This window comes from Muscardinus avellanarius (assembly GCF_963383645.1).
Source record: "Muscardinus avellanarius genome assembly, chromosome: 19".
NCBI classification, from domain to species: domain Eukaryota; kingdom Metazoa; phylum Chordata; class Mammalia; order Rodentia; family Gliridae; genus Muscardinus; species Muscardinus avellanarius.
Window position 1 is genome coordinate 21,562,384 of NC_137805.1, and position 23,182 is coordinate 21,585,565.

The window sequence follows — 23,182 nt, forward strand, 5'->3', positions numbered from 1 at the left end:
CCGCCGGGAATACCAGGAACACCGTAGCGAGGCCCTGCTCAGCAGCGTCGGTGCCACCGGGGCGGCTGGGGCCGGGCCGCTCCTCGCGCAGCTACCCGGAGTTCTCACGAGCTTCGGGGGCCTGACTTTTCCGCGCCCCCTCCTAACACGGCTCCTTGGCAGGCTGAGGTGTCACAGATCCCCGGGGTCCCCTGAGCCCCGACAGCACCAGGCAGGCCAGGGTCCCCGGGAGGCCCAGGCTCGCCGTGAGCACCGTCTCGGCCATCTTTGCTGATGCCAGGCACGCCCTGTGGCCCTGGAGACCAGGAGGGGAGATCGGGCAGTCAGACCAAGAAGTAGCCGTCCCCCTCCTGGGCACACCAACCCCAACTCTGCCCGGAATAGGAAGAGGCCACGGGGAGGGAAAGCGGCGGGAAGGGCAGGTGCAAGGCAGGACCAGCCCTGGGGTGGGAGGGTTCATCGGGCACATGAAGAGTGGAGCTGGGCGGCAGCGAGGAAGCGGGCCCGGGCAGTGCTGTCAGAGCTGTCCCAGTGAGCCGTGCTGTGGCCTGGGTGTTGCTGAGGCTGGCCTCAAACCTGTGATCCTCCTGTCTCTGCCTCCCAAGTACTGGGATTATAGATATGTGCCACTGTGCCCAGCAGAGCATTCTCTTTGTGTGGTACTGGGGATTGAACCCAGAGGCATTCTGCCTTCCAGCTATACACTCAGCTAGCCCTTTTTATTTTTATTTTGAAGTAGGGTCTTACGAGGTTGATGAGAGTCTCAACGGTTGCTGGGGCTGTCATTGAACCTGCTATTCTCTTGGCCTCCCAAGGACTAGGATTACAACACTCTTGGCCACAACATTCACTTTTGATGTTAAAAAATTGAAACATTCAGCTAGGTGTGGTGGCGCACACCTGTAATCTCAGTACTTGGGAAGCTGAGACAGGAGGATTTGCAGGTTCAAGGCCGGCCTCAGCAACATCATGAGACCCTCTGCAACTTAATGAGACTCAAAACAAAAAATAGGACTAGGATGTAGCTCAGAGGTAGAATGCTTCTGGGTTCAATCCTCAGTACCATACACACAAAGTTGAAACACTCAATGTACGTGTAGGAAAGTAGGAGAAAGCTGTGAGCATTTAAACATAATAGATACTAAATAGCTTAAGTTAAGTGGAATTTAAATCTACTTAAAAATAAGTATAGAACAATCTGTTCATGATTAGACTTTTACATGTTAAAGTAGTTTTTCTTTTTGCAGCATCGGGGATTAAACCTGGGGGTGCTCTACCTCTAAGATACACCCCTAGTTTTTAAACTTTTATTTTGAAACAGGGTTCTGCTCAACTGCCTGGAGCTGGCCTACATGGAAACCTCCTACCTCAGCCTTCAAGTGGCTGGGGTTATAGGTGTGTGCCACTGGCCCAGCTGATGTGCTTATCAAGGAAGTGTCTAACCTTTTCTGGAAGAATTCTTTTACAGGAGAAAGTTACTTCTTTGTGAGACATGTACAAGCCCAGCACTACCGTATCACCGAGCGTGCGGCAGCCTCCTACCTCGGAGGCCCTGGTCCCCAGCAGGCCCGTCCAGTCCTGTACCCACGGCGCCCTTGTCTCCTCTGTCACCCTGGCTTCCTGCAGTGGACACAGACGCACAGTGAGCAGAGCTGCCCCGGCCACCGGCAACAGCGCTGGGTCCCTCTGGTCCCAGGAGACCATCTTTACAGGCTTCCTACTGGGGAGCTGTTGAGAGGCGGAGTCACCCGTTGGCCTTGGTGGGGCTGAGGAGGTGAGCCCACCTGCGCCTCGGCCGGGCAGCACCAGCCACCACCTCCCTGGCGTCGGCAGCCCGGCTCGATGCTTGTTCAAATATTTATGCCTGCTAAATGTATATGCTGTTCGGATTTCTGTATGATTTTTTTTTGTACTGGGGATGTGAACCCAGGGGCGTTCTACCTCCAAGCTATACCCTCAGCCCTTATTTATGTCGAAACAGAGTCAGAGTTGTGAAGGACTCCAATATGTTGCCAAGGCTGGTCTCAAACCTGCAATCCAACTCACAGCTCTCAGCCTCCCGAGTACTAGGCTTATAGGCGTGTGCCTTCATGCCCGGTTCTATCTATTTGACCTGTGAGTTATCCAAGAGTAATTTAAAATTTATTTGAAGCCGGGTGTGGTGGTGCACGCTTGTAATCCCAGCATTCAGGAGGCTGAGACAGGCCTCAGCTACTTAGTGAGGCCCTTTGTAACTCAGGCCCTGTTTCAAAATAAAGAAGAAATAGGGCTGGGGGTGTAGCTCAGACGTAGAATACCACTGGGTTCCATCCCCGGTACCACAAAAAATAAAAATAAAAAGTTTATTTGAATCTTACATCTCTGTGCTTTTGCCAGCATTGCGCCATAGTCATGGAAAAGTGTGTTAAAATCTCCTAGTGGCATGGGTGCATAGACACTGGCTTGGGCACGCCAGGCACCTGAGGGTTATGTTCCCTGCTCACCAAGCGTCCCATCAATGCGGTGGCACCAGCACGGTGCACTGCCTGGGCGAGGCCGTCCCTGCAGACGGCAGCGGCAGCTTAGAGCCGTCAGCAGCACGAGGTCTCCATACACACACAGACCTGCGGCGGGATGGTACCCAGGGCCCTGGTGTGGGATTCCCAGCACGTGACGCCCAGCAGTCAGCCAGGCTGGCCCCAGTACGGCGAGCCTGACTGCTGGACCTACAGGCGTGCCCTACCCAGGCCACTTAGGAGGGGAGGCGGAGGCACAGCGACGACAGTGGCCCAGTCCGAGGCCCCTTGAGAGCCCTCCTGTACGTGTGCTCTCATTCAACCCCACAAGAGCCTCCAGGCATCCCCAGGTGCCCGGAGCATTGGGACGCACGCATCCAGGGACATTCTACCTCTGAGCTATACAAGAATTTTGATTTTTAAAGTTTCTGCTTTGCCGGGCGTGGTGGCGCACGCTTGTAATCCTCGCGCTTGGGAGGCAGAGACAGGAGGATTGCGCAGGTTCGAAGCCAGCTTCGCTGGCTTAGGAGACCCTGTTTCCAAATAAAAATATAAAATAGGTCTGGGAGTGTAGCCCGGAGGTAGAAGGGCTTCCAGGAACTGCAGTACAACAACAAAAGCTCTAGTTCCCTTAGGATCAAGAACTGTGGCAGGCAGAAGACCAGGCATCTCCCCACAGTGGGGTGTGGTAAAAGCCAATCATGGTCGTTTACAGCAACTCTGCAGCGAGCCCTGCAAGTCACTAGGACAGGAGCACGGAGACACCGCACGTGTGCCTGTGAAGACCGTGAGTCTGTGCACAGCTGACCTGCTGCCCTCGGGACGCTGCCGCTCGACAACTCACCTCTGGGGCCGGGGTCTCCTAGCTCCCCGGGGGGGCCGCGGTATCCAGGGGGTCCTCGAGCACCAGGGTGGCCGATGAAGCCTGGGGGGCCCGGGGGGCCTGGGGGTCCGGCGGGGCCTGGCCGGCCAATGGAGCCCGGCGCTAGAGGCTTCCTCAGGTGCGCGGCCAGCTGTGCGACTTGCTCTTTTGGGGAACCGGTTGCAAGCATTTACTCCAAAGGATTATGAAAACATTTCTACGTAAAGCATCAGGGCATTTTTCTTATTGGCTGCAGGTGGTTTTAACTGCTTTGGGACCAATCACAGGGCTTAAATCCTGTGGATGCGTTTGAAGCGCTCAGGGAACCACCCTCCAAGCACAGGCGGGATGGCCTGCTCATCCCCCGGCAGCCCTTCAGGGTCTCTGCCGAGCGCCCTGGGCTCACAGAGGACTGGCAAGCGGGCATCGGGAGGGCAGAGGGTGGCAGTCACTCACCACCTATCATTCCCCCACACAGCTCCCTGATGCGCTGCTCGCTGGCTTCCTTCCCCTGAAAGTCACCCAGGTTCATCAGCCAGCGGGCAGAGGGCTGGCAGCCTCTTGGGGACATACCCAGTACCACCCGCTCCCAAAGTAGCCCTGGCTGTTTAGAAACACACAACGGGAACCCAACGCGGCCCCATACCCACGGCACCGACTGGAGAAGAAAAGCCACGCACCGGGACTCCGGGCTTCCCGGTGATGCCAGGGGCGCCCTGCACGCCCTGGAGGCCCAGGGGCCCCGGAGGGCCAGGAACGCCCTGGACGCCACTCGTGCCGTTGGGGCCCTGGATGCCTTTGGGGCCCAGCTCCCCACGACTGCCAGCCTGCACAGAAACAGGGTCGGAGGTACGCCGGCCTGGGGCCGGTCAGCCGCCGGAGGCGCCCTTCCCCAGGCAGGGAGCCCTGCCAGCCACTCACCTCTCCTTTAGGTCCAACGGGGCCACTGGGACCCTGCAAGAAAAGAGAGCGCTGTAATTAGTCGAATACGGCCATTCCTTCGTGGCTCCTAAGGAACCCAGCTGACAGTGATTAGTTGAAGAAATACAAAGTCAAATCACCTACAACTTGCATCAAAATAATGGCAAGGTTCTTCCTTTAAAAAAAACTGTACTGGGGATAAACCCAGGCTTGGCGGTGGATCCTGCCTCTGAGCTACCCCCGCCCTGTTTTTGTTTAGGTCATCACTAGGTTGCCACAGGCTGGTGTTAAGCCTTGGGCCTCCTGTCTCAGCCTCCTAAGTACTGGGATTACACCACATCCGGCCTGGTGCTTTCTCTTTTCGGGGAGGTGGTTCTGGGGACTGAACCCAGAGGCATTCTGCCTCCAAGCTGTATCCTAGTCTGTTTTTGTTTTGAAATAAGGTCTCACTAGATTGCTAAAAGTCTAAGTTGCTGAGGCAGCTCTTAAACCTGAGTCTCCTGTCTCAGCCTCCCAAGAACTGGGATTACAAGCGATCACTACTGCACCCAGCTCCGCTGCTTTGTAAGAACTTATTTTCCCTGAAGAGTGATTTTAGTAGCTGCACAGTATTTTTCTCTTGTACCTGTTTCCTTCGAGGTTTTTGTTTGTTTGTTTGTTTTTTGGTTTTTTGGGGTTTTTTTGCTATAGTACTATAAGTGATACTGAGCAAATGTCTGTGTCCTCAAGCTCCGGGCCTTTTTCCATCTGGGTCCTTAGGGATGACTGTCTCCAGGTTTGTGAACAGGACACAGTTCTAAGCAGACAGCAGGTGAACCAGGGCCCAGCCGCCCATCTGCTCACACCCAGGAGCTGAAGAGCCAGGGAGCGGCCATGCTCGCTCACTGTGGCCTCTTAGCTGGCAGTGGCTCTGTCCCTCCTGCCTCTGGCACCACATCGGTTTAACAGCAGCTGAGTTAGACTATGTCTTGGATTTTAGGGTTCCTATTTGCCAAGGTTGTCTAAGAATTTGCCAAAATAAAACACAACAGCGATTGCTTTGTAAAGAGGTCTAAGAAGAACTAATACTGGATTGGAGGGCTCTGCCAGAGACCAGGATCCTTGGGGTGTGGCCATGTTTGCTTCCCCCAGAAACAAAAGAAAGACTCCATGTGATCCCTGGCCCCTCGAGCACCTGAAAGGTGTGTGTGTGTGTGTGTGTGTGTGTGTGTGTGTGTGTGTTACTGGGGGTTGAACTCAGGGGCATTCTACTTGTGAGCTACACTCTCAGTCTTATTTTTTGCGAAATGGGGATGAAACCCAGGGGAATTCTACCTCTGAGTGACACATCCAGCCCTTTTTTATTCTTTATTTTGAAACAGGATCTCACTGAGTTGTAAAGGGCCTAAGTATCTGAGGCTGGCTTCAAACCTGAGCAATCCTCCTGTCTCAGCCTCCCAAATGCTGGGATTACAAGCATGTGCCACCACACCTGGCTTTTTTATTCATTTTGAAACAGGTTCTCACACGAAGTTGCAGAGGACCTCACTCAGTAGCTGAGACTGGCTACGAACCCGGATCCTCCTGTCTCCGCCTCCCAAGTGCCGGCATTACAATCATGGGCCACCACGCCCAGCTCAGCCCTATTTTGAAACAAGGTCTTGCTAAATTGCTGAGGTTGGCTATAAACCTGCAATCTTCCTGTCTCAGCCTTCCAAGAACTGGGATTGCAGGCCTATACCACCAGAAAGGTTTTTCTGCCCTTAAACCTCCTAACCACTCCATTTGTTAGCGCTAATGATGGGGGTCAGGGAATTGAAACACCAAGGATTTCCTCTATCCTCAGCCTGCATCTCTGCTCCATGAAAGTGAAGCTTGCTCCAGGTAAACCTCAGCTGGGCCTTGTCACTGAGACACGCCAGGAACTGACTTGACAACGCAGCGCCGCACCACGGAGGACTCAGCTCAGCACCGACCAGGCTTGCGCATAGTTTCCAGCTAAAGGGAGCTCACAGCCAGCCCTCGGCGCCCTGGGGACCCCGTGCCCTTCCAGGCTCCTCTCTGGGATCTGAGGATGCTAATGTTGCCCAGGGGACCAGCCCCACCCCACCTGTGAGCTGTCGCTCAGCTGCTGGCAGGTTACACACTCACCAGCTCTCCTTTGTCTCCAGGAAGACCGTCGGAACCCGCGATGCCCTGAAAGATGCGGCCGAGGTTAACGGTGGCTCCTGCCTGCCTGGTGCTGTGGCGTTCAGAACTGGCCACTCAAATTCCACCTGAGATTGAGACCAGAGTCCCAGCGGAACACCTGCCTTTGAATGGCTCCCGAGGCCCCTGCCTTGAGACCTGGGCCCGGGTAGGGGCGCAAAGCCAAGCGGTGGCGCATGAGCATGAGGCAGCCTTTCTCTTTTTCTGAGGAGGTACTGGGTATGGAACCCAGGGGCATTCTACCTCTGAGCTACACCCCCAGCCTGACTTTATTTATTTAGAAACAGGTTCACATTAAGTTGCTGAGAGCTTCACTAAGTTGCCAAGGCTGGCTTTGAACCCATAACCCTCCTGTCTCGGCCTCACAAGAACTGGGATTACAAGTGTGCCTCACGCCTGGCTTGAGGCAGCCTTTCTGCCAGGCAGAACCATGAGGGGTGGGGTGGGGGTCACAGGGAAGCCGCCTGGGTTTCTTTTTGACCCTTAGGCCCCCACAGAAGCTGGCAGCTTTAGGGCTGCACTGCGGACAGGACCCAGATCTGCCCCGCCCCGCCCTGCTCACCTGATCTCCCTTAGAGCCGGCGGCACCTCCTGGGCCCTGGGCAGAGAGAAGGCTGTGGCTTAGAGGAATTGCCTGCCTGGACCCAGGCACCCTGCCCTGTGCTCGTGGGACCAGCCACACTTGGCCAGCTCTGTGCCCCATGGATCTGCGTGTCAACTTCCCCAGAGCCACACACCCTGTCCAGCTCCAGGGCGTCGCACAGGTGGACAGTGGTGTCCTTTAAATTGGTACAGTCCGTTTTGCCGTGAATTCTGCAGATTCCTGCTCATACAATCCCAGGGCAATTTCATCCCAGGGGCTCTGCAGAGCCAAAGACCCAAAGGCTCATCTTAATCATATTCCCATTGGGTTGGGACGCTAGGGCCACGTCCGCGAATCACTGGGATTTGGGGCGTGGGCGCAGCCAGGAGGTGGAGTGCTTGCCTGGCATGTGCGAGGCCCTGGGTTCAGCCAGCACCACAAACACATAGTCCATGTGCTTGAATGGAGAGTGAATGAGAACCTGCCTGCGGGGCAGGAGCCAGAGGCTCCCGGTGGGTCTAAGATCGTAGAGGACGAGAGACCCCACAGGGAGTCAGACTGCCCACCCGCTGCTGCCTCTCTCGGGAATCTGGGCGGCCCCAGGTCGTTGGCACACCCCCTGCCTCTGGAATGTCCTGCTGGAAGGCTAATGAAGGCTAACGAGGGAGGCGCTGCTCCCTGCCCCCGCGGCCAGGTCCTGGAGCCTTCCCAGAGCTGTCTGCACCCGCATGAAGAGTGCTCTGTCCTTGCCCAGCGGGCAGCCACGGCAGACACAAGGACCCCAGACCCCAAGCCTACTCCCCGGCTGTGAGGCAGTGCCCGTCACCAGCTGACCTGGATAACCCCAGGCTGCACCCACCCCCAGCCGGGACCTAAGCAAATCAGGCACCCATGTTTCCAGGAGCCAATGTCACCGGCTGTTGCAAGCCCTGCAGGAAAGGGTCTTAGAAAGCGCTACGGTCTGGACACTGGGTTCTCCCTTCTGCAGCAACACGATTCTGCCAAACCAAGCTTCAGCTGACACCTAGCGGTGGCTCAGGGCCCAGGGCTGCCTCCTCCCCTCCTCCTGGTCCTTGTGCCCCGACGGCATCCGGTGCTCAACCCAGACTTCCAGAAGGGGCTGGAGTCAGAGCGGGAGGCCTCTGGAGCCCCCTGGCACCCGCAAAGGACTGACGCGCAACGGAAAGAGCGATAAAGGGGCCAGGATGCAATGCTGGAGGCAAGGCCACACCCCCCGCTGTCCAGGTGGGCGGGGCGGGTCATGAGAGATCAGCCCGTTGGGCGGGGACTTTCTGCTCCCGGACTGTGTCCAAAGGACTGTGGGAAGGACAGAGTGTGCTTCAAGAGCAGGGCATCACCTTCCAGGACGGCCACTTACCCGATCACCCACATCACCTCGGAGGCCCTGGGGGCCTGGAAGGCCGGGATCTCCCATGCTGCCCTTCTGGCCCTGTGGACAAGGTTCCAGCTGGTCAGCACCCATGGATCCTGGCAGGGCTCATCCCCGCCGGGGCCAGGCCCAAACCCACCCCTCAGCCTTCCCTACCTGGAAGCCTCGGACGCCAGGGGCTCCGGGAGGGCCTTGTGGGCCAAGGGCCCCCTGAAAGACAGAGGTCTGAGCAGGTACCCCGAGGCTCAGGAGTCCGTGAGGGTCCCAGGAGCCGTGCGACTCTGGGGAGAGGCCTGGGGAGCCCAGCTCTGCCTTGTAGAGGGCTGGATGGACATGGGAGCCGGTCCCAAGCTGTTCAGGGATGTAGTGGGGACGGAGGAGGTCACCCATGTGGGCATGGGAGGAGGGGTCCCAGAGCTCAGGCATACTCCTGGACCCCATCTCTCAGGCAAAGCTCGTGACAGGCACCGACATCCACTGGCTGCCCGTCCTAGGTGGGGGCTGGGTGAGGGCTAGGAGCCCCCACCAGTACCTGCCCGGGGCCAAGCTGGCAGCAGCATGGAGGCGGCTCGGGAAGGCCCTGCTGTCCCAGGGGGTGGGCCACCTAGAAGATCAGGCTCCCTGGTTTTCATAGGCTCCAGCCATCAGCATACCCAGAGCGCCATTCCCACCTGCTCAGAAAGCAGGGCTCAGTGCCCTCGAGGGCTGCGCAGACCACTCACCGCTGAGCCCCTGTGACCTGCCTCGCCGCGCTCCCCGGGTACTCCGACATCTCCCTGCCAGTAGGCAAAACAGTATAAAGGCAGGCCCCTGCACCTGTGTGGGGCGGGGCAGGGTCCTCGTGCACACGTGCGGGAAGGGGCAGGGTCCTCCTGCCCCTGTGCGGGGTGAGGCAGGGTCCTCGTGCACACGTGCTGGGAAGGGCAGGGTCCTCCTGCACCTGCGGCGGGGAGGGGCAGGGTTCTCCTGCCCCTGTGTGGGGAGGGACAGAGTCCTCGTGCACACGTGCGGGGAGGGGCAGCGCCCCTGCACCTGTGTGGTGTGGGGCGGGACCCACATGCACCCAGGAGAGGCGTAGGGCCCACGTGCATCAGGGAGGGGGCGCCTTGGATACTCACAGGGACACCTGGCTCTCCAGAGGGGCCGGCCTCCCCCAGCTCCCCAGCTCTGCCCTGAAGAACAGAGGAGAGGGTGAGTTTGCGCTCCAGGCCCTGGCCGCCACGTCGGGCCCCCAGGAGAAAACAGCCACCTACCAGTTCTCCCCGCTCGCCTTTGGACCCTGCGCGTCCAGGAAGGCCCTGCCAAAACACAGCTCGGCATCAGGCCAAACCCACAGGCACTCTGCTCATGGAAGCCACAGTGAGCGTGCGCAGGGGAGCATGCGTGCGGGCAGACAGCTGCATCACACGCGCACACAGTGCTCATGGGCCAGGATGAAAGAACCTGAAAGGCCAGGGCTGCGGGCCCAGGGTGGGGCTCCTGCAATTCCCTGGTCTGGCAGGAGCCCAGGCCTCAGGGAGAGACCCCACAGCATCCAGGTGCATTTCATATGTTCCCCAGGCACACGCACAGGCGTGACTGCAACAGGCCCCTGCCTGCAGCACCCAGGCTGTCCAGACCCCGAGGGGCTCTGTCCCCAAGGCCACCCACGGGAGCCAGCCCGGCCGTGCCTGCCCGCCACTCACCGGCAGTCCGTTAGGACCCTTCTCTCCGGGGGCACCGTTGCGACCAGCCTCTCCCTGCCAGGACAGCCATTGGGGAAGGAGGGAAGCAGAGGCTGAGACCCGGGGGGCGAGCTCCTCCCCAGCCCTCCCGTGGGCCGCCCCTCAGCACTAACCTTCTGGCCATCCAGCCCGGGCACGCCATCCCGGCCATCCTTCCCTGGCATGCCCTGAGGGCAGGGGACAGTGTCAGGCCCCTTGGAGAGCCACGTGCCTCCCCGTGCGCTACAGCCTGCTCCCCTCTGTACAGCCCTTTCCCACCCCCAGAACGGGGCTGCCCCTGAGCCCTGCAGGCCTCTGTGGTTCACAACAGAGGCAGCCTGTCTGTGCCTCATGCAGGGGAGGGAGTGGCCGGCATTGCTGGCTGGCCAGGGTGTCTGGGACCCTCAGGACGTTGCACGTCCAGTTCTACCCCACCGCCGCCCAGCAAAGCACATCAGCCGGCTGGAGACTCTCTGTTTCTGAGGGTCATGGTAGCTGAGAATTGCAGGCGGGTGCAGAAGGGAAACGTGGAGGCTGTTGAATCATGGTTTCAAACATTAAACGGTAACAGCCAAGTGTTAGGCCCTTGTGAGTGGCAGCCCTGCCTGACTGTGGGTCACACGCCCACAAAGCTGGCCCTGTGCGTGCCCAGAGCTGTGGAAGAGAAACAGATGTAGGGGACAGGAACTCACTGAGAGGTGCAGTGACCCTAGCAGCCCTCTGCCCGGTGTGGCCAGCTGCAGGGCAGAGGCCACAGGTACTCACCGGCTCTCCACCCGGCCCGGCCACTCCGGGGATTCCTTTGGGACCAGGTCTGCCCTAAAGGACACAGAGGCAGAGTTGCCGCAGCTGGTACTCTGAGGAATCTCCTCCTGGACCACCTCACTGATTCCCACAGGCGCGGGCTGCTCCTGACACCAGGTGCTGTGTTCCAGGTCGGGAAGCCACTGGGCCATCGCACCCCCCAAGGAGAACACTCGTCACCCTCCGAGGCGTGGGTGTGGGGAGATCTGTCTATGGGGGCTGCGGATGCTGCACCATTGCACGGCTGCTTCCTGGGCTCCCGGCTGCCGGGACTTAGCCAGAGGAAAGACGAGGGGTGGTCTTGGAGGCTGCCACAGGCAAATGCCGGCTCGGGGGTGGTCCCTTTGGCGCATTTCAGCAGATGCTTAGCTGTCATTCAATTACTTCTGCGTGCCTAACCCAAAAGCCGTTTTCTCCCTTATTCCCGTGTCTCAGCTGGGCACCTGCGCACTGTGATGCCCATTCTGCCCAGGTCTAGGCGCATCCGCAGCCGGGAAGGACCTGAACCCAGGGCTCCTCCATCAGCCCTCCCAGCAGGAGCTGCTGGCTTCTCTGGGGCCAAAGGGCTCCTGCGTGGGCTTCGGGATCGCTCGTGGGGCAGGGAGGGGGCGATAGGACGCTCAAGGGCCAAACTCCTCTGTGTCCCCAACCCTGGCCGGGGGTGGTCTCCAAATCCCCTAGCAGAGGCCCTTGGTGTGAGGGAGTTAGGGGGTAGGTCAGATGCTTCCACAAAGACCCAGAGAATCGAGGTTTCTCTCACTTACAACGTCACCCTTGGGGCCGCGGAAGCCCTCTGGGCCCCTCTCGCCTCTGTCACCCTGAAAATGACAAGGGTGGGGCAGGGAGCACGTTAATGACATCACTGGAGCAGTGAGCGTGTCAATGACGTCACTGGGGCAGGGAGCGTGTCAATGACGTCACTGGGGCAGGGAGCGTGTCAATGACGTCACTGGGGCCCCTGGGCCAGGCAGAGTCAGCCCTCCAGATGTGGCTGGGGACAGCTAGTCTGATGCTGCCAAGGGTCAGAGGGACCCTGACAATTCAGAATGGCGAAGGACAGACCCCTTAGGTGTGCTCCAGGTGTCCCAGGTGTGCGTGGCAGCCTCAGCCCCGTGGGGCTGGGGAAGGCGCCCGCGTCAGACAGCTCAGGGAAGAGTACAGAGGGAAGACAGCCCGCAGGGTCCCACCCGTGCCCAGACACACACGTACCACTTTCCCGGGTGCTCCTGGGACCCCGGGGGGCCCTCGGAACCCGATGGGACCCTGCAGAAGAGAAAGGGCATTTGGGGTTCTCCTGTGGGAACAGAGACCCAGAGGAGGCCATGGCTGGCCACACCCAGCCACACGGAAAGAGCCCGGGTGCCAGGACGCCCAGCCTTGTAGAACCTGGAGGGGAAGATGAGCCCAGATCCTCGACAACCCCATGGCACCCCACATGGCCAGCAGAACTTACCCGGTCCCCGGGGGGACCAAGTGGCCCTGGAAGTCCTCGTAATCCTCGGGGACCCTGTGGGGAGATGGCCAGGGATGGAGCAGCTGGCTAGAGGCGCTCCACCAACGCTGAGGCCCCCGGGGGGGTGCACACCATCCGGCATCCTGGCTCTCTGTCTGCAGAGTCTGAGCTAACCCCTGCGGGGTGGCCATCGCGGGACCCCATCCTGCCCCACTGACCCCTTTTAGCCTCACCTGCAGCCCCACGCTGCCGGGGATGCCAGCGGGCCCAGGGGGGCCAGGGTTGCCCTGCAATGGAGAAAGAGGTGGTCAGTTGTCCTGTTCCTCACCGGAGCCTGAGCGGCAAGGGGCACTGCTGGACTGTGGGGCTGAGCCAGGGGTTCCACAGCGGCCTCATCCTGTCTAGCCTGGGCCCAGAGCCTCTGTTCCAGCCCAGCCCCCTACCTTTCCCGGGCCTCTCCTCTTGGCCAAGAGGGGAGTGCCCGCCACACACACACCATCTCGATTTAACCATCCCACCATGCTAGGGGGCATTCTGGGCCCCGTGTGCAGCCCACAGTGGGGATGGACAGGTGCCCTCCATGGGCAGCAGCACGGCAAGGGCGGGGCAGGAACCACCGAGGACTCTCCAGGCCAGGGCTCAGCACCCCCATGCAGTGCAGCCAGGGGTCTTCACTCAGGTCAGGTGGGCAAGGGTCTGCTTAGGTCCCTGCCCCAAATACCCCGGCTCCGACCAGCCAGGCCCCGCAGGGAGACTTGCCCAGCAGGAGCCTCCCAGGGCCCAGCTTGCCTGAGTTTTTGGTGCAGGCACACCCAGCCCTCACCTTCTCACCGTCTTTCCCGACCTCTCCTTGTTCCCCTTTGTAGCCAGTGGGCCCCTGAAAGCAAAGGGGTCACAGTCCAGACCTCAGCAGCCCTCCCCAGGCAGTGCTCAACTGAGGCCTGTGTATCCAGCCAGTCAGCACAAGTCCAGCCATGGCAGCGCCCCAGGGTTCAGGACCTAGGTGGGGAGACTGAGGCCGGGAGAGACGTGACTCACCCGGGGCCCCAGCCACACCATATTCCAGGGTGAAATGGGGGCACCAGTGTCACCCTCCCAGGGACACCAGGGCCAGGCCCTCTGGACCCCATCGCCCAGAATCCCCCAGCCTGGAGGGGCACCGACTGCCTCCTGGCAGGGGGGAGGTCTACTGGCCGGGGTCACGCTGTAGTAGCCGCCACTCACCTTGAACCCCGGCATTCCTGGGGGTCCCGGCGGACCAGGCGGGCAGATGGCGGGGCACTGTTGGAAAAGCAAATGGTCAGACTTCCCAGCCAAGTGGGGCAGGGCCCCCAGAGAGGGGAGCACCCAGAAGGGCAGGTGAGGGGACCGTAGCCGGGCCCAGACAGGGCTGCATTCAGTGCTGGCCTCAGGGGGTGAGGGGCTGCAGCGTCTGGAGCGGGGCCAGGTGCCGCTCTGGCTTCTGGGCAGACCCTGGCTTTCAAAGCAGCCATTCACATGGCCGGCTCCACAAAGGGTCCTTCATCTGGTGACGGAGAGCCCAGCTTAGGAGGGACTCTGCCGTGCGCCCAGGCAACCCAGGCTTGGAGGGACAGGCGCCAGAGGCCTGGGAACTCAGGGAAGCCACGGAGGCTCCTGGGTCACTCCACACCGAGACGGGCAGTTTGGGCTGCAGAGCTGGTGCTGATGACTTCCACTGCCCGGGCCCACCCTCAGCGGCCCAGCATCCTCCTCCCCTGGAAGAGCCCTAAACCCTCCCTTCCAGGACCGGAGCCCATCAGCACCAGCCTCACACAGGTGAGGCAAGCTGGCAACAACGGCCAGTGTCAGGTCACCCTGCGTTAGCTCCTTCCCTTCAAAAACACAAACTCTCTCCATGGAAACGGAGCCGATCCTGCGAACAGGTACAAAAAGCGGGGAAACAGATCCGGGTCCCAAGCCTGCTCCCTTTTTTACAGGGCAGATGGATAAAAGTGAGTCCCAGCTGGGCGTGGTGGCGCACGCTTGCAATCCCAGCATTTGGGGGCTGAGACAGGAGGATCGCAGTTCAAGAACAGCCTCAGCTACTTACAACCTTTGCAACTCAATGAGAGAGACCCTGTTTCAAAATAAAGAATAAAAAATAGGGCTGGGGGTGTAGCTCAGAGGTAGAATGACCTTGGGTTCCATCCCCAGTACTGCAAAAAAAAAAAAAAAAAAAAAAAAGCGAGTCCCAGATTCTGGTCCGGAACCTCGCACTAGGGAAAGATGCCTGCCGGCTCAGCGTGTCTAAGGGCGGCTGAGTTTCCGTCCGGACGCGACTGCAGTAATCCAGGCTCCTGCCGCTCCATGTAAGGGATGGAGTGAGTCTTAGTGGCAGCAGCACAGGGTGGGTGAAGGGAAGGCCCTGGCTGGGCCCTGAGGGGTCTGCACTGGCCCTCCCAACTGACCCTTTCCCCAGGGGCCCCACCTTCCTGTCTGTAGAGCAGGACCAGAGGCAGGAAGGAGGGTCCACAGGAGGTGGTCTCAGGCCAGACCCTCCCTCAAGGAAGGCCCCTCCCCCACCTTCTTGACGAAGGACCATGAATGCCCACCTGCAGGTCAGCAGCGCCTTCAGGGAGGACCCCAGGGTGTCCCTGGAACACAGAGATACGCTGACACACACCTCTCCCCTCTGGCACACCCACCAGGGGACCTGGGCCTCTGCATCATCCCCTAGAGGCCCGTGCTGAGAGCTTCTGTGCATCTCCAGAGCATGTGATAGGGACCACCCACCCACCTGCCTTAGGCAGAACGCCTGGCCTTTGTCCCCAGCCATTTCTGGGGAACGGCCCAGTGTCTAGGCAGCACGAATTCGGGGAAGGGGGTACAGCCCAGGAAATGCCTGGCACTCCCAAGGCCCTGCCCAGTACTTACAGAAGGTCCAGGAGGTCCTGGGGGGCCGGGGGGGCCCGGGAGTCCAGATGGTCCCTGGGGGAGGGGTCAGGACTCAAAGCAGGGCCAGCTCCACCAAAGTGAGGGGCCCACCTCCACCCAGACACCGGACACGGCCTGCTCTGCCCACTCCCTGGGCATCGGTCTGTGTGGCATCCTGTGGTCTCAGTCCCTTGTCTGAGCTTTTGTCGATGCCCAGCAAGAAAGGGGGAGGAGGAGGAAGCAGAGGGAAGGGAGCTCGGGCTGTCTGGGCTCATCGTGGTGGCCACCTAGTCTGCCTGTGGGGGTGGGAGGTCTAGGCAGCCACTCACCGGAGGCCCACGGAGGCCGATCCCACCTGGGGGGCCGCTCACTCCTGCCTCTCCCTGGGGAGTAGAGAAGGGAGAGATGGAGAGTCGCACCCAAGGAGTCCTCGGGTTGGAAGGGGGCCCGGCACCATCCAGGCTGGTCCGCCCTTGCGGGAGGACCCGGGCTTTGCGCGTGGGGCGGTCAGGTTGTGCCCTGAGAAGCCCTGTCCCCGCCATGGCTGGGGCCACCCCAGCCCAGGTCAGCTCAGGTGCAGGGAGCTCTGGGAGCTCACGTGCTTGGCTGGGGGCTCCGGGGGCTCAATACTCACAGGGGGTCCGGGGAGGCCTTTGCCCTGCAAAGCCAAGCACAGATCAGAGCACAGGTTGGGGTCTGCCCTGCCACCCCCAAGACAATTCATGTGGGCCTGGAGAAGGGTCCATCGGGGGATGGTGGCTGGTCCAGCAGATGCCGCCAGCGGGCATAGCTCACATAGGCCCAGGACCCGACTCCAGGGCCTAGCCCCCAGGAGGTCATCCGACGTGGCCAGACCCTCTGGTTCCTCAACTCCCATGGAGAGGAGGGGACAGGACTGTACTCACCCCCAGCCCGGGCGGCCCTGGGGGTCCCAGACTTCCCTGAGGAAGAAAGCAGATGTCAGGGCCAGGACCCTTACCTCTCTTTGCAAATCCAATCCCCTGACCCTCCTCAGCGCCCAGCGGCCCCTCTGCCGGCTTTGGCCAGAAGGGGTTCCTCTGTGCAAGGGCTGTGTGCTGGCCAGGAGGGCGCAGCGCAGGGGCATGTCCACCACTCCAGGAGCCCTCCCTACCCCGCCAGAGGCCACGGAGACTCAGCCATGGAGGGCCACAAGCACTGCAGGGAGGCGCTGTCCGCCCTCCACGTCAGCACCTTGTTCTCCACCGCTGCGCCTCCTGCCTGTGTCCTCCATGGAGGGCACGCGCTGCCCCTGATGGAGCCAGGCCCCCGACTACCCGGACTAGCCGCCGGCCAGCGGCCACCGTTTCTGCCATTTCCACTCAGAGGCTTTGCATGGCTGATGAATCCTGGGGGCAGGCGGAGGCCTGTGCCCCTGCTCTCGGCCATGGAGGGCCCTGCTGGCCGGTCGTCACATCTCATGAGTAGAGTGAGGGCGTGTCAAGCTCGGTTGTGCTCTCAGATGCCCGAGAAGAGAGAGCCAGCCCAAGATGGCGCAGGGAGAGCCAGCCCAAGATGCCGCCAGGGAGAGCAGCCCAAGATGGCGCCAGGGTTCAGGGTGGATTCGATGGGTGAGGGTTAACTTGGGACATGGCTAGCAGATAACTGTGGGCCCTCTGTGGTGGCTCACAGGACTCTGGGGGCCCCAGGACACTCTGGGGCTGGTCACCACGCTGACCATTCTGCTCTACCTGCCATGGTCTACACACCAAGATGATTCTGAGCAGACACGGCGTGGGACAGGGAGGGCAGCCCAGGAGCTGGTCATGCACCTGCAGCTCCTTCGCCTCCACCCACTGCAGGGACAGGGGAAGGGGCGGGGCCCAGCCAGGGCAGCCACAGTCACCTCCCTCGACTGCCAGCTCAGGGCCTTGTACACAGGGCACTCCGCCTGGCCACCCCGCCCCTCTGAACCACAACCACGGGGCAGGCACCTACCCGTTCTCCAGGGGCGCCTTTAGGTCCAGGGGGACCATCCCGTCCAGTCAGACCCTGGGGAGGGGAGCAGAGGGAGGGCTCAGGGGACCGCATGGAAGTACACTTGCCCCCTTCTTCTCCAGTCTGACCCCGTCCCTTGCCAACCTGGTGTGGCCAGAGATGGGGCAGTGGATGGTGGCCAGCACAGGGCCCCTGGGGACAAGCCCACCCAGACCCCAGTGTGCTGAGCTGGAGGCATGAAGGCCCATGGAGGCTGCCCGAGCCAGCGCTGGGCAGAGGACCCTGACAATGGGCGCTTGTTCCCGGATCAGCGAGAGCTAGTGGGGCAGCCAGCTCTGTTGTGAGCTGCTCTGTCCCCCACCTGGCCGGTCTGGGATGGTGGCCAGGGACCCCTGTTGGGGACTTCTGGAGACTACTGTCAGAACCAGCTTTCCTGCCTGAGCAGGCCCAGCTGGAAACAGCAATTAAACCTGACCCTTGGCTGGGACATGTCCCTGGGCGCGGGGGGGGGGGCACTCACGTCCACACCAGGCAGTCCTGGCAGACCCGCCTCTCCTGGTCTTCCTGGCTTCCCCGGGCTCCCTTTTGGTCCCTGTGCAGGGACAGGGCGGAGGTGTGAGGAGTCCAGCCTCAGCAAGGAGGAAGTGTGCTCCCCACACGGCCACCACACGGGCACCACACAGCCATTGGGGAGGGACCCTGGCTGCCCCTCACTGCCCCCAAGGCCGCCCTCCCTCCCTCGCTCACATTCATAGGAGTAGGATGTTCACCTGGGCCATTCCGCTGCCCAGCCAGGAGCTAGCGTGTTCCCCTGGGGCTGCCGGTGGCCCAGGACCCTCAATCCCAGAGCTAGACCAGGTGAGGCCCGGGTGGAGTCCGGGCTCCTTGGAGGCGGGCGGGCCCCTTCCCTGGGTGCTGGCCCAAAGAAAGCTCTGGCCAGACGCAGCTCATAGACACGCTGAACCTCACACTCCCCTCCCACCTCTTCCTGGCTCCAACCCCTCTCCAGCCCCCTGAGGCCCTCCTAGGCGGCGCAGGCCCGGCGTGGTGGCCGGGCCATCAATGGCCTTCTGTTCTGTGTCTGTCCTTCCCCTCCAGACTGGAAGTGGGCTCCCCCACCCCTCGCCCCGGCCAGGGGTGCTCACCGGATGCCCAGGCAGACCTGGAGGGCCAGCTTCTCCCTGCAGAGGGAAGAAGCCAGCATAGGATCCTTGCAAATGGGGATCTCCTGAAAACCACCCCAGGGGAGCAGAGCAGGGCCAGCCTCCCATCAACCCGGAGGCCCTGCCAGTGGAGACGTGATAGAAGGCTCTGGCCCCTCTTGTTCACATCTGGGGGCCCTCCCCTCTGCCAGGAAAGGGGTGAGCTAGCCAGGGGGCTCAGCGCTTACAGGGCCCACACAGGGGGACAGGCTGAGGGCACAGGGACATGACCCCCCAGGGAATGCGTGTGCAGCCCCACCCCTGCGTTGGCCTGAGTGTTGCAGAAAGCAGGCCTCCTGGCTCCATCTGCTTCAGAGGTGGTAGGCCCTCATTCCCTGAGAAGGTTCCTTGGTAGCACCCCTCCCTGGATGGCCCTAGAGTGGCTGCGTCCTTTAACTGAGACCTGGAGGGCAGCTAAGTGGGAGCCCTCAGCCCCGTGCCGGCCCCAGCAAGAGGAACAGAACCCTCCTGAGGAGGCTGCAGTGTCCCGGGAGCGACAGCCCTGTGGCCAGAAGCTGGGGAGGGCTTGTGGGACCTCTCATGGCCCTCCAAGAACTCTGGCGGGGAACAAAGGTGCAGGATAGGGCCCAGAGGGGGCCCGGCCCTTCCTGGGCAGAGGCTACCTTCCATATTGCTTGGGTCACTTCTGGTCTGACACCCATGGACAACACCATCTCTGGGGCTGAGCAAGCCTGAGTCCCCTCCAAGACCGGGCCCAGTCCCCAGCACCCCAACAGGACCCACAGCCCCATCTATGCAGAGATCCATGGGACACCCCATGAGTCCCGAGCCCACAAACCATAGGGGCTCCGGCCCCTCAGTGCCCACCCCCAGTGCCCATACCTCTGACTCCTGGGCTCTCTTGCTACCTGCACTGCAGGGTCTGTCCAAGAGGGAATGAGCCTCTGCTCCTTTGTACCCCTCAGGCCCACCGGCCCATACCTGGTCTCTCTCCCCCAGCTCCCAGCTCTGGACGTGGGACTTGGTTCTGTCTCTGCCAGACCTGGGGTCTTAGGAAGGCTAGGGCCAGAGCTACAACTCCTGGGACCCAACTCCACCCCAACTCACATCAACGCCGTCCTTGCCCGGCTTCCCTGGTGGCCCTTGAGGGCCAGGAGGGCCTCGAGGTCCTGCTTTCTGAAAGGGAGAAATTCATTAGCGAGCCCTACTCAGCGGCCTGCAAGCCAGCCCTCCAGCCTGCCCTATCTTGGCAGTCCTGAGCAGCCCTGGGGCCTGTCCTCGGAGCCCACCACCTCAAGGAGCCAGAGCCAGCGCCCAATCAGGCAGTGATCCATCCCCTGGCCTGGCTCTGGTGGCTGTGATGCCGCCCCGCAGGGAGCCTCCAGAACAAAGACGACTTTGTGTCCTGAGTCCGGTGGTAGCGGTAGCGCTGGCAGCAGCCCGACCCCGGCCAGTCGAGGACAGAGCAGCAGCCCGGGCTCATCCCCAGCATAGCATGGTCGGCAGAGGATCGGGTGCCAGCGTCGTGGAGAGGCGGTCAGTGGGTCGAGGAGGCCGCGCTGGGGTCCCCCAGGGCCATGGAGGCTCTGCGCCCCCACCACTGCCGCCAGGTAGGGGATGGGGTCGTCCGCCACAGTGCAGCTCCACCTCCAGACTTCTCCCCCCACCAGCACAGCTGCCTTCCCCAGACCCAGACTGCACACCTCCGGCCGCACTTACCTGAGCCGTGCCGGCTGCCAGGAGCTGCCCTAGCAGGAGCAGGGCCAGGGTGGGCGCTTGGACCATGGCTGGAGCGCGCTTTGAGCCGCCGGGCTGCAGCGCCCGCCCGATGAGGAGCAAAGCCACGGGCCCTGGGCGGTGGGCGGTGCACAGGCTGCTGGCTGCCCCGCCCCGCACGCACAAGCCCCCCATTCAGCCGGCCCACCTGGGCGGGCGGGGTACAGGACACCGTGCCCACAGTGCAGACAGCAGCAGGCGGCATTTTCTGGCCGCCTCTGAGTTAAAATTATCCCGGCGACTGGCGCCTTCCACACACACACACACACACACACACACACACACACACACACACACACCTTTCAGTGCACAAGAATGACTCCTTTCTCCCTCACTCTAAACCAGAGTGTGAGCGGAAGAATCCCCCAGTGAAGGGCGCTTTTTTTTTTTTTTTTTTTTTTTGGTGGTACTGGGGATGGAACCCAGGAGCATTCTACCTTCAAGTTCCCCCTCAATCCTATTTTTTTATTCTGTATTTTGAAACAGGGTCTCGCTGAGTTGCAAAGGGGTTCACTAAGTAGTAGCTGGGGCTGTCCGTGAACCGAGATCCTCCTATCTGAGCTGGGATTACAAGAAGGGTGCGCCACCACGCCTGGGGCAAAGGGCGCCTTTTAAGAAGAAGCACCCTTGTAATCCCCACGCTTGGGAGTCTGAGACAGGAGGATCGCGGTTTATGAACAGCCCCAGCTACTACTTAGTGAGCCCTTTTGCAACTCAGTGAGACCCTGTTTCAAAATAGAGAATTAAAAAAAAATAGTGTTTGAGGGAGCTCAGAGTCTAGTAGAATGCCCTGGCTTCCATCTTCAGTACTGAAAAAAAAAAAAAAAAAAAAAGATGAGGCACCCAGGTTGCCCAAGGACCAGGTATCCCCGTGGTGGATGAGTCCCCCAGTACTGAGGTCAGAGAGCCCCTCAACACAGCCCACTTCCCGCACCCAGAAAGTCCAGGGCTGCTGCCAGGCGTCGCACAGTCCTGTACTCTAAGCCTGGGCTGTAAGAGAGGCTTTGCCACCCTGCAAAGCCAGACTTGGGGGAGAAGCGGGAGCATGGCTGGGGCTTGGCATGGGCAGGCCAGGCGTGTCCCACGAGGGGAGGAGGCAGGGTGCTGCTGGCCACTGGCGGGGCCTCTGCGGCTGCTCCAGAAGCCACTCAGATGACCTCGTCCCCTCTAGGTCGCCTCCCATGCAGAGCTGCAGCCGGCTCCTGGAGGGGTCTTTAGAATTTCCAAAGTAGCTGGGCTGAGGATGTGTCCTGCACTGATGCCCGGAGGGCTGCCACCAAGGCCTGCTGGCAGCTGCTCAGGCCAGGGAGGGCGAGGAGCGCGGAGACACTCGGGGTAAGCCTTGTGATGGGAGGGAGTTGGGCTAGTGGTTGGGAGCAGCCCCAGCACCCCAGTCACAGGCCCGGAGCTGCTGCTCCTCCCTGGAAAGACCAGGCTCCCCCAGCCCCACGGCCAGCTCTCTCCCCACCCAATGCCCGGCATGCAGCCAGCAAGGGCAGCTGAGGGGCAGGACTCAGAGGAGGCCGCGCCAAGGGGCAGCCTTACCCAGCACCTGCTCCCGGCCCTCACATCCACCCCAGCAACACAGGCCCTGAGGGCTGGCTGGGAGGAGGGAAGGCGGAGTCCATCCTTGCCAGCTTGAGGCTCAGGTGAATGGTTATCCCTAGGTGCTCAGCCCCCAGGGGTGCTCCAACCAGACTCTTACATCAGGTGTTAAGACTCCCCATCTGTGGAGCGCCATTAAGGTTTTCCCCTAAAAGAATACTTCTGACTGTCCTTTGCCCAGAGTCAATAAGGTTTGGGATCATGGAAAGTTCAGAGTAAAAGGTCTGAGAGAAGCTCAGGTGGTGATGGCACGAGGGGTCGATTGACCCGACCGCTGCGCGCACAGGTGGTGATGGCACGAGGGGTCGATTGACCCGACCGCTGCGCGCACAGGTGGTGATGGCACGAGGGGTCGATTGACCCGACCGCTGCGCGCACAGGTGGTGATGGCACGAGGGGTCGACTGACCTGGAACTGTATAAAAGGACGAGAGAGATAAACCCGGGATAGGCCAGTAGAGATATCGACCCAGGAGTGGACTGGCGATCCTTTCATGCTAGAATTAAATATTCTTTGAATCAAATTCTTAGAATTGAATTCTCTCATCCTCGCGCCTCTCTTGGGAACCCGTACTTTTGCCGGCTGGCTCCAGCACCCATCCATGGGGCCCCAGTGGTTTGGACTGCTGTCCTGGAGCACCGGAGATCAGAGGAACCCTGCTAAGGTAACTGATGCCCTATGCCTGTCTCAGTGCCTCCATTCCCGTTCAATGATGGAAAGCCCATTACTGAGCCAGAGCAGGGACAGGGCACCAGTGGCCCCAGCCCTGGTGGAGCTAGGAAGGCCTTTGTGGCACAACTGGATTAACTGAGGACTTTCCTGAAAAACGACACCAGATCTACTGCTCTGACTCTCGGGATGGGGACTGGGTTAACTCCCCACTGCCGGGACCCCAGGCCTATGTCTGCACTCCAACACTTTGCCCAAAGCATGTGGCCCTTTGGGGAGCTATGAGGGACCCCTCTCCTCAGAGGCCCACAAAAGCTCCTCATCCTGATGATGTAGCACCCCCTGGAGGAAGGGGTGTAGGCTCCAGAGGCAAGGCTGGGCAGTGGGAAGGGCCATGGGTCCCCTCCGGTCAGATGGGGCACGGGGGTCAGGTGCAGCCAGTGTGTTGGTGTGGAGGGTGGGGTGAGGCTAGATCTCTCCTGAGCTTGCCCCGAGGCAAGCCAAAACAGGGTAGATGGGAAGACCAGACACGGCCCAGTCACCCGAGGGGCTGTGCGAGTCCCAGCCAACTAGGAGCAGGTGACAAAAGGTGCCATCCAGGTGTCAGGAACTCCAGGAGGCCGTGCATGTGGGACGCATGTACATGGGACATGTGTACCTGGGGTGCCTGCACCCAGGGATCTGTGTGTCTGTGTGCCATCGCAGGCCGCGTATACATGG

General features: G+C 60.8%; 1 protein-coding gene across 1 annotated transcript; it reads right to left on the minus strand.

The window, feature by feature from the left end:
* Positions 1-104: 104 nt before the first annotated feature.
* Positions 105-20,197, minus strand: COL9A3 (collagen type IX alpha 3 chain; the record flags this gene model as incomplete). The annotated part of the gene is made up of 32 exons (XM_080716178.1): positions 105-295; positions 1,543-1,620; positions 3,340-3,522; positions 3,814-3,868; positions 4,038-4,184; positions 4,279-4,311; positions 6,409-6,453; positions 7,028-7,063; positions 8,427-8,498; positions 8,595-8,648; positions 9,161-9,214; positions 9,557-9,610; positions 9,692-9,736; positions 10,124-10,177; positions 10,276-10,329; positions 10,907-10,960; positions 11,710-11,763; positions 12,155-12,208; positions 12,399-12,452; positions 12,632-12,685; positions 13,222-13,275; positions 13,623-13,679; positions 14,972-15,013; positions 15,294-15,347; positions 15,623-15,676; positions 15,928-15,951; positions 16,199-16,234; positions 17,250-17,303; positions 17,770-17,841; positions 18,395-18,430; positions 19,520-19,588; positions 20,132-20,197. 32 exons carry the CDS (start codon positions 20,195-20,197, stop codon positions 105-107), a joined length of 2,043 nt encoding a protein of 680 aa, XP_080572304.1.
* Positions 20,198-23,182: the final 2,985 nt, after the last annotated feature.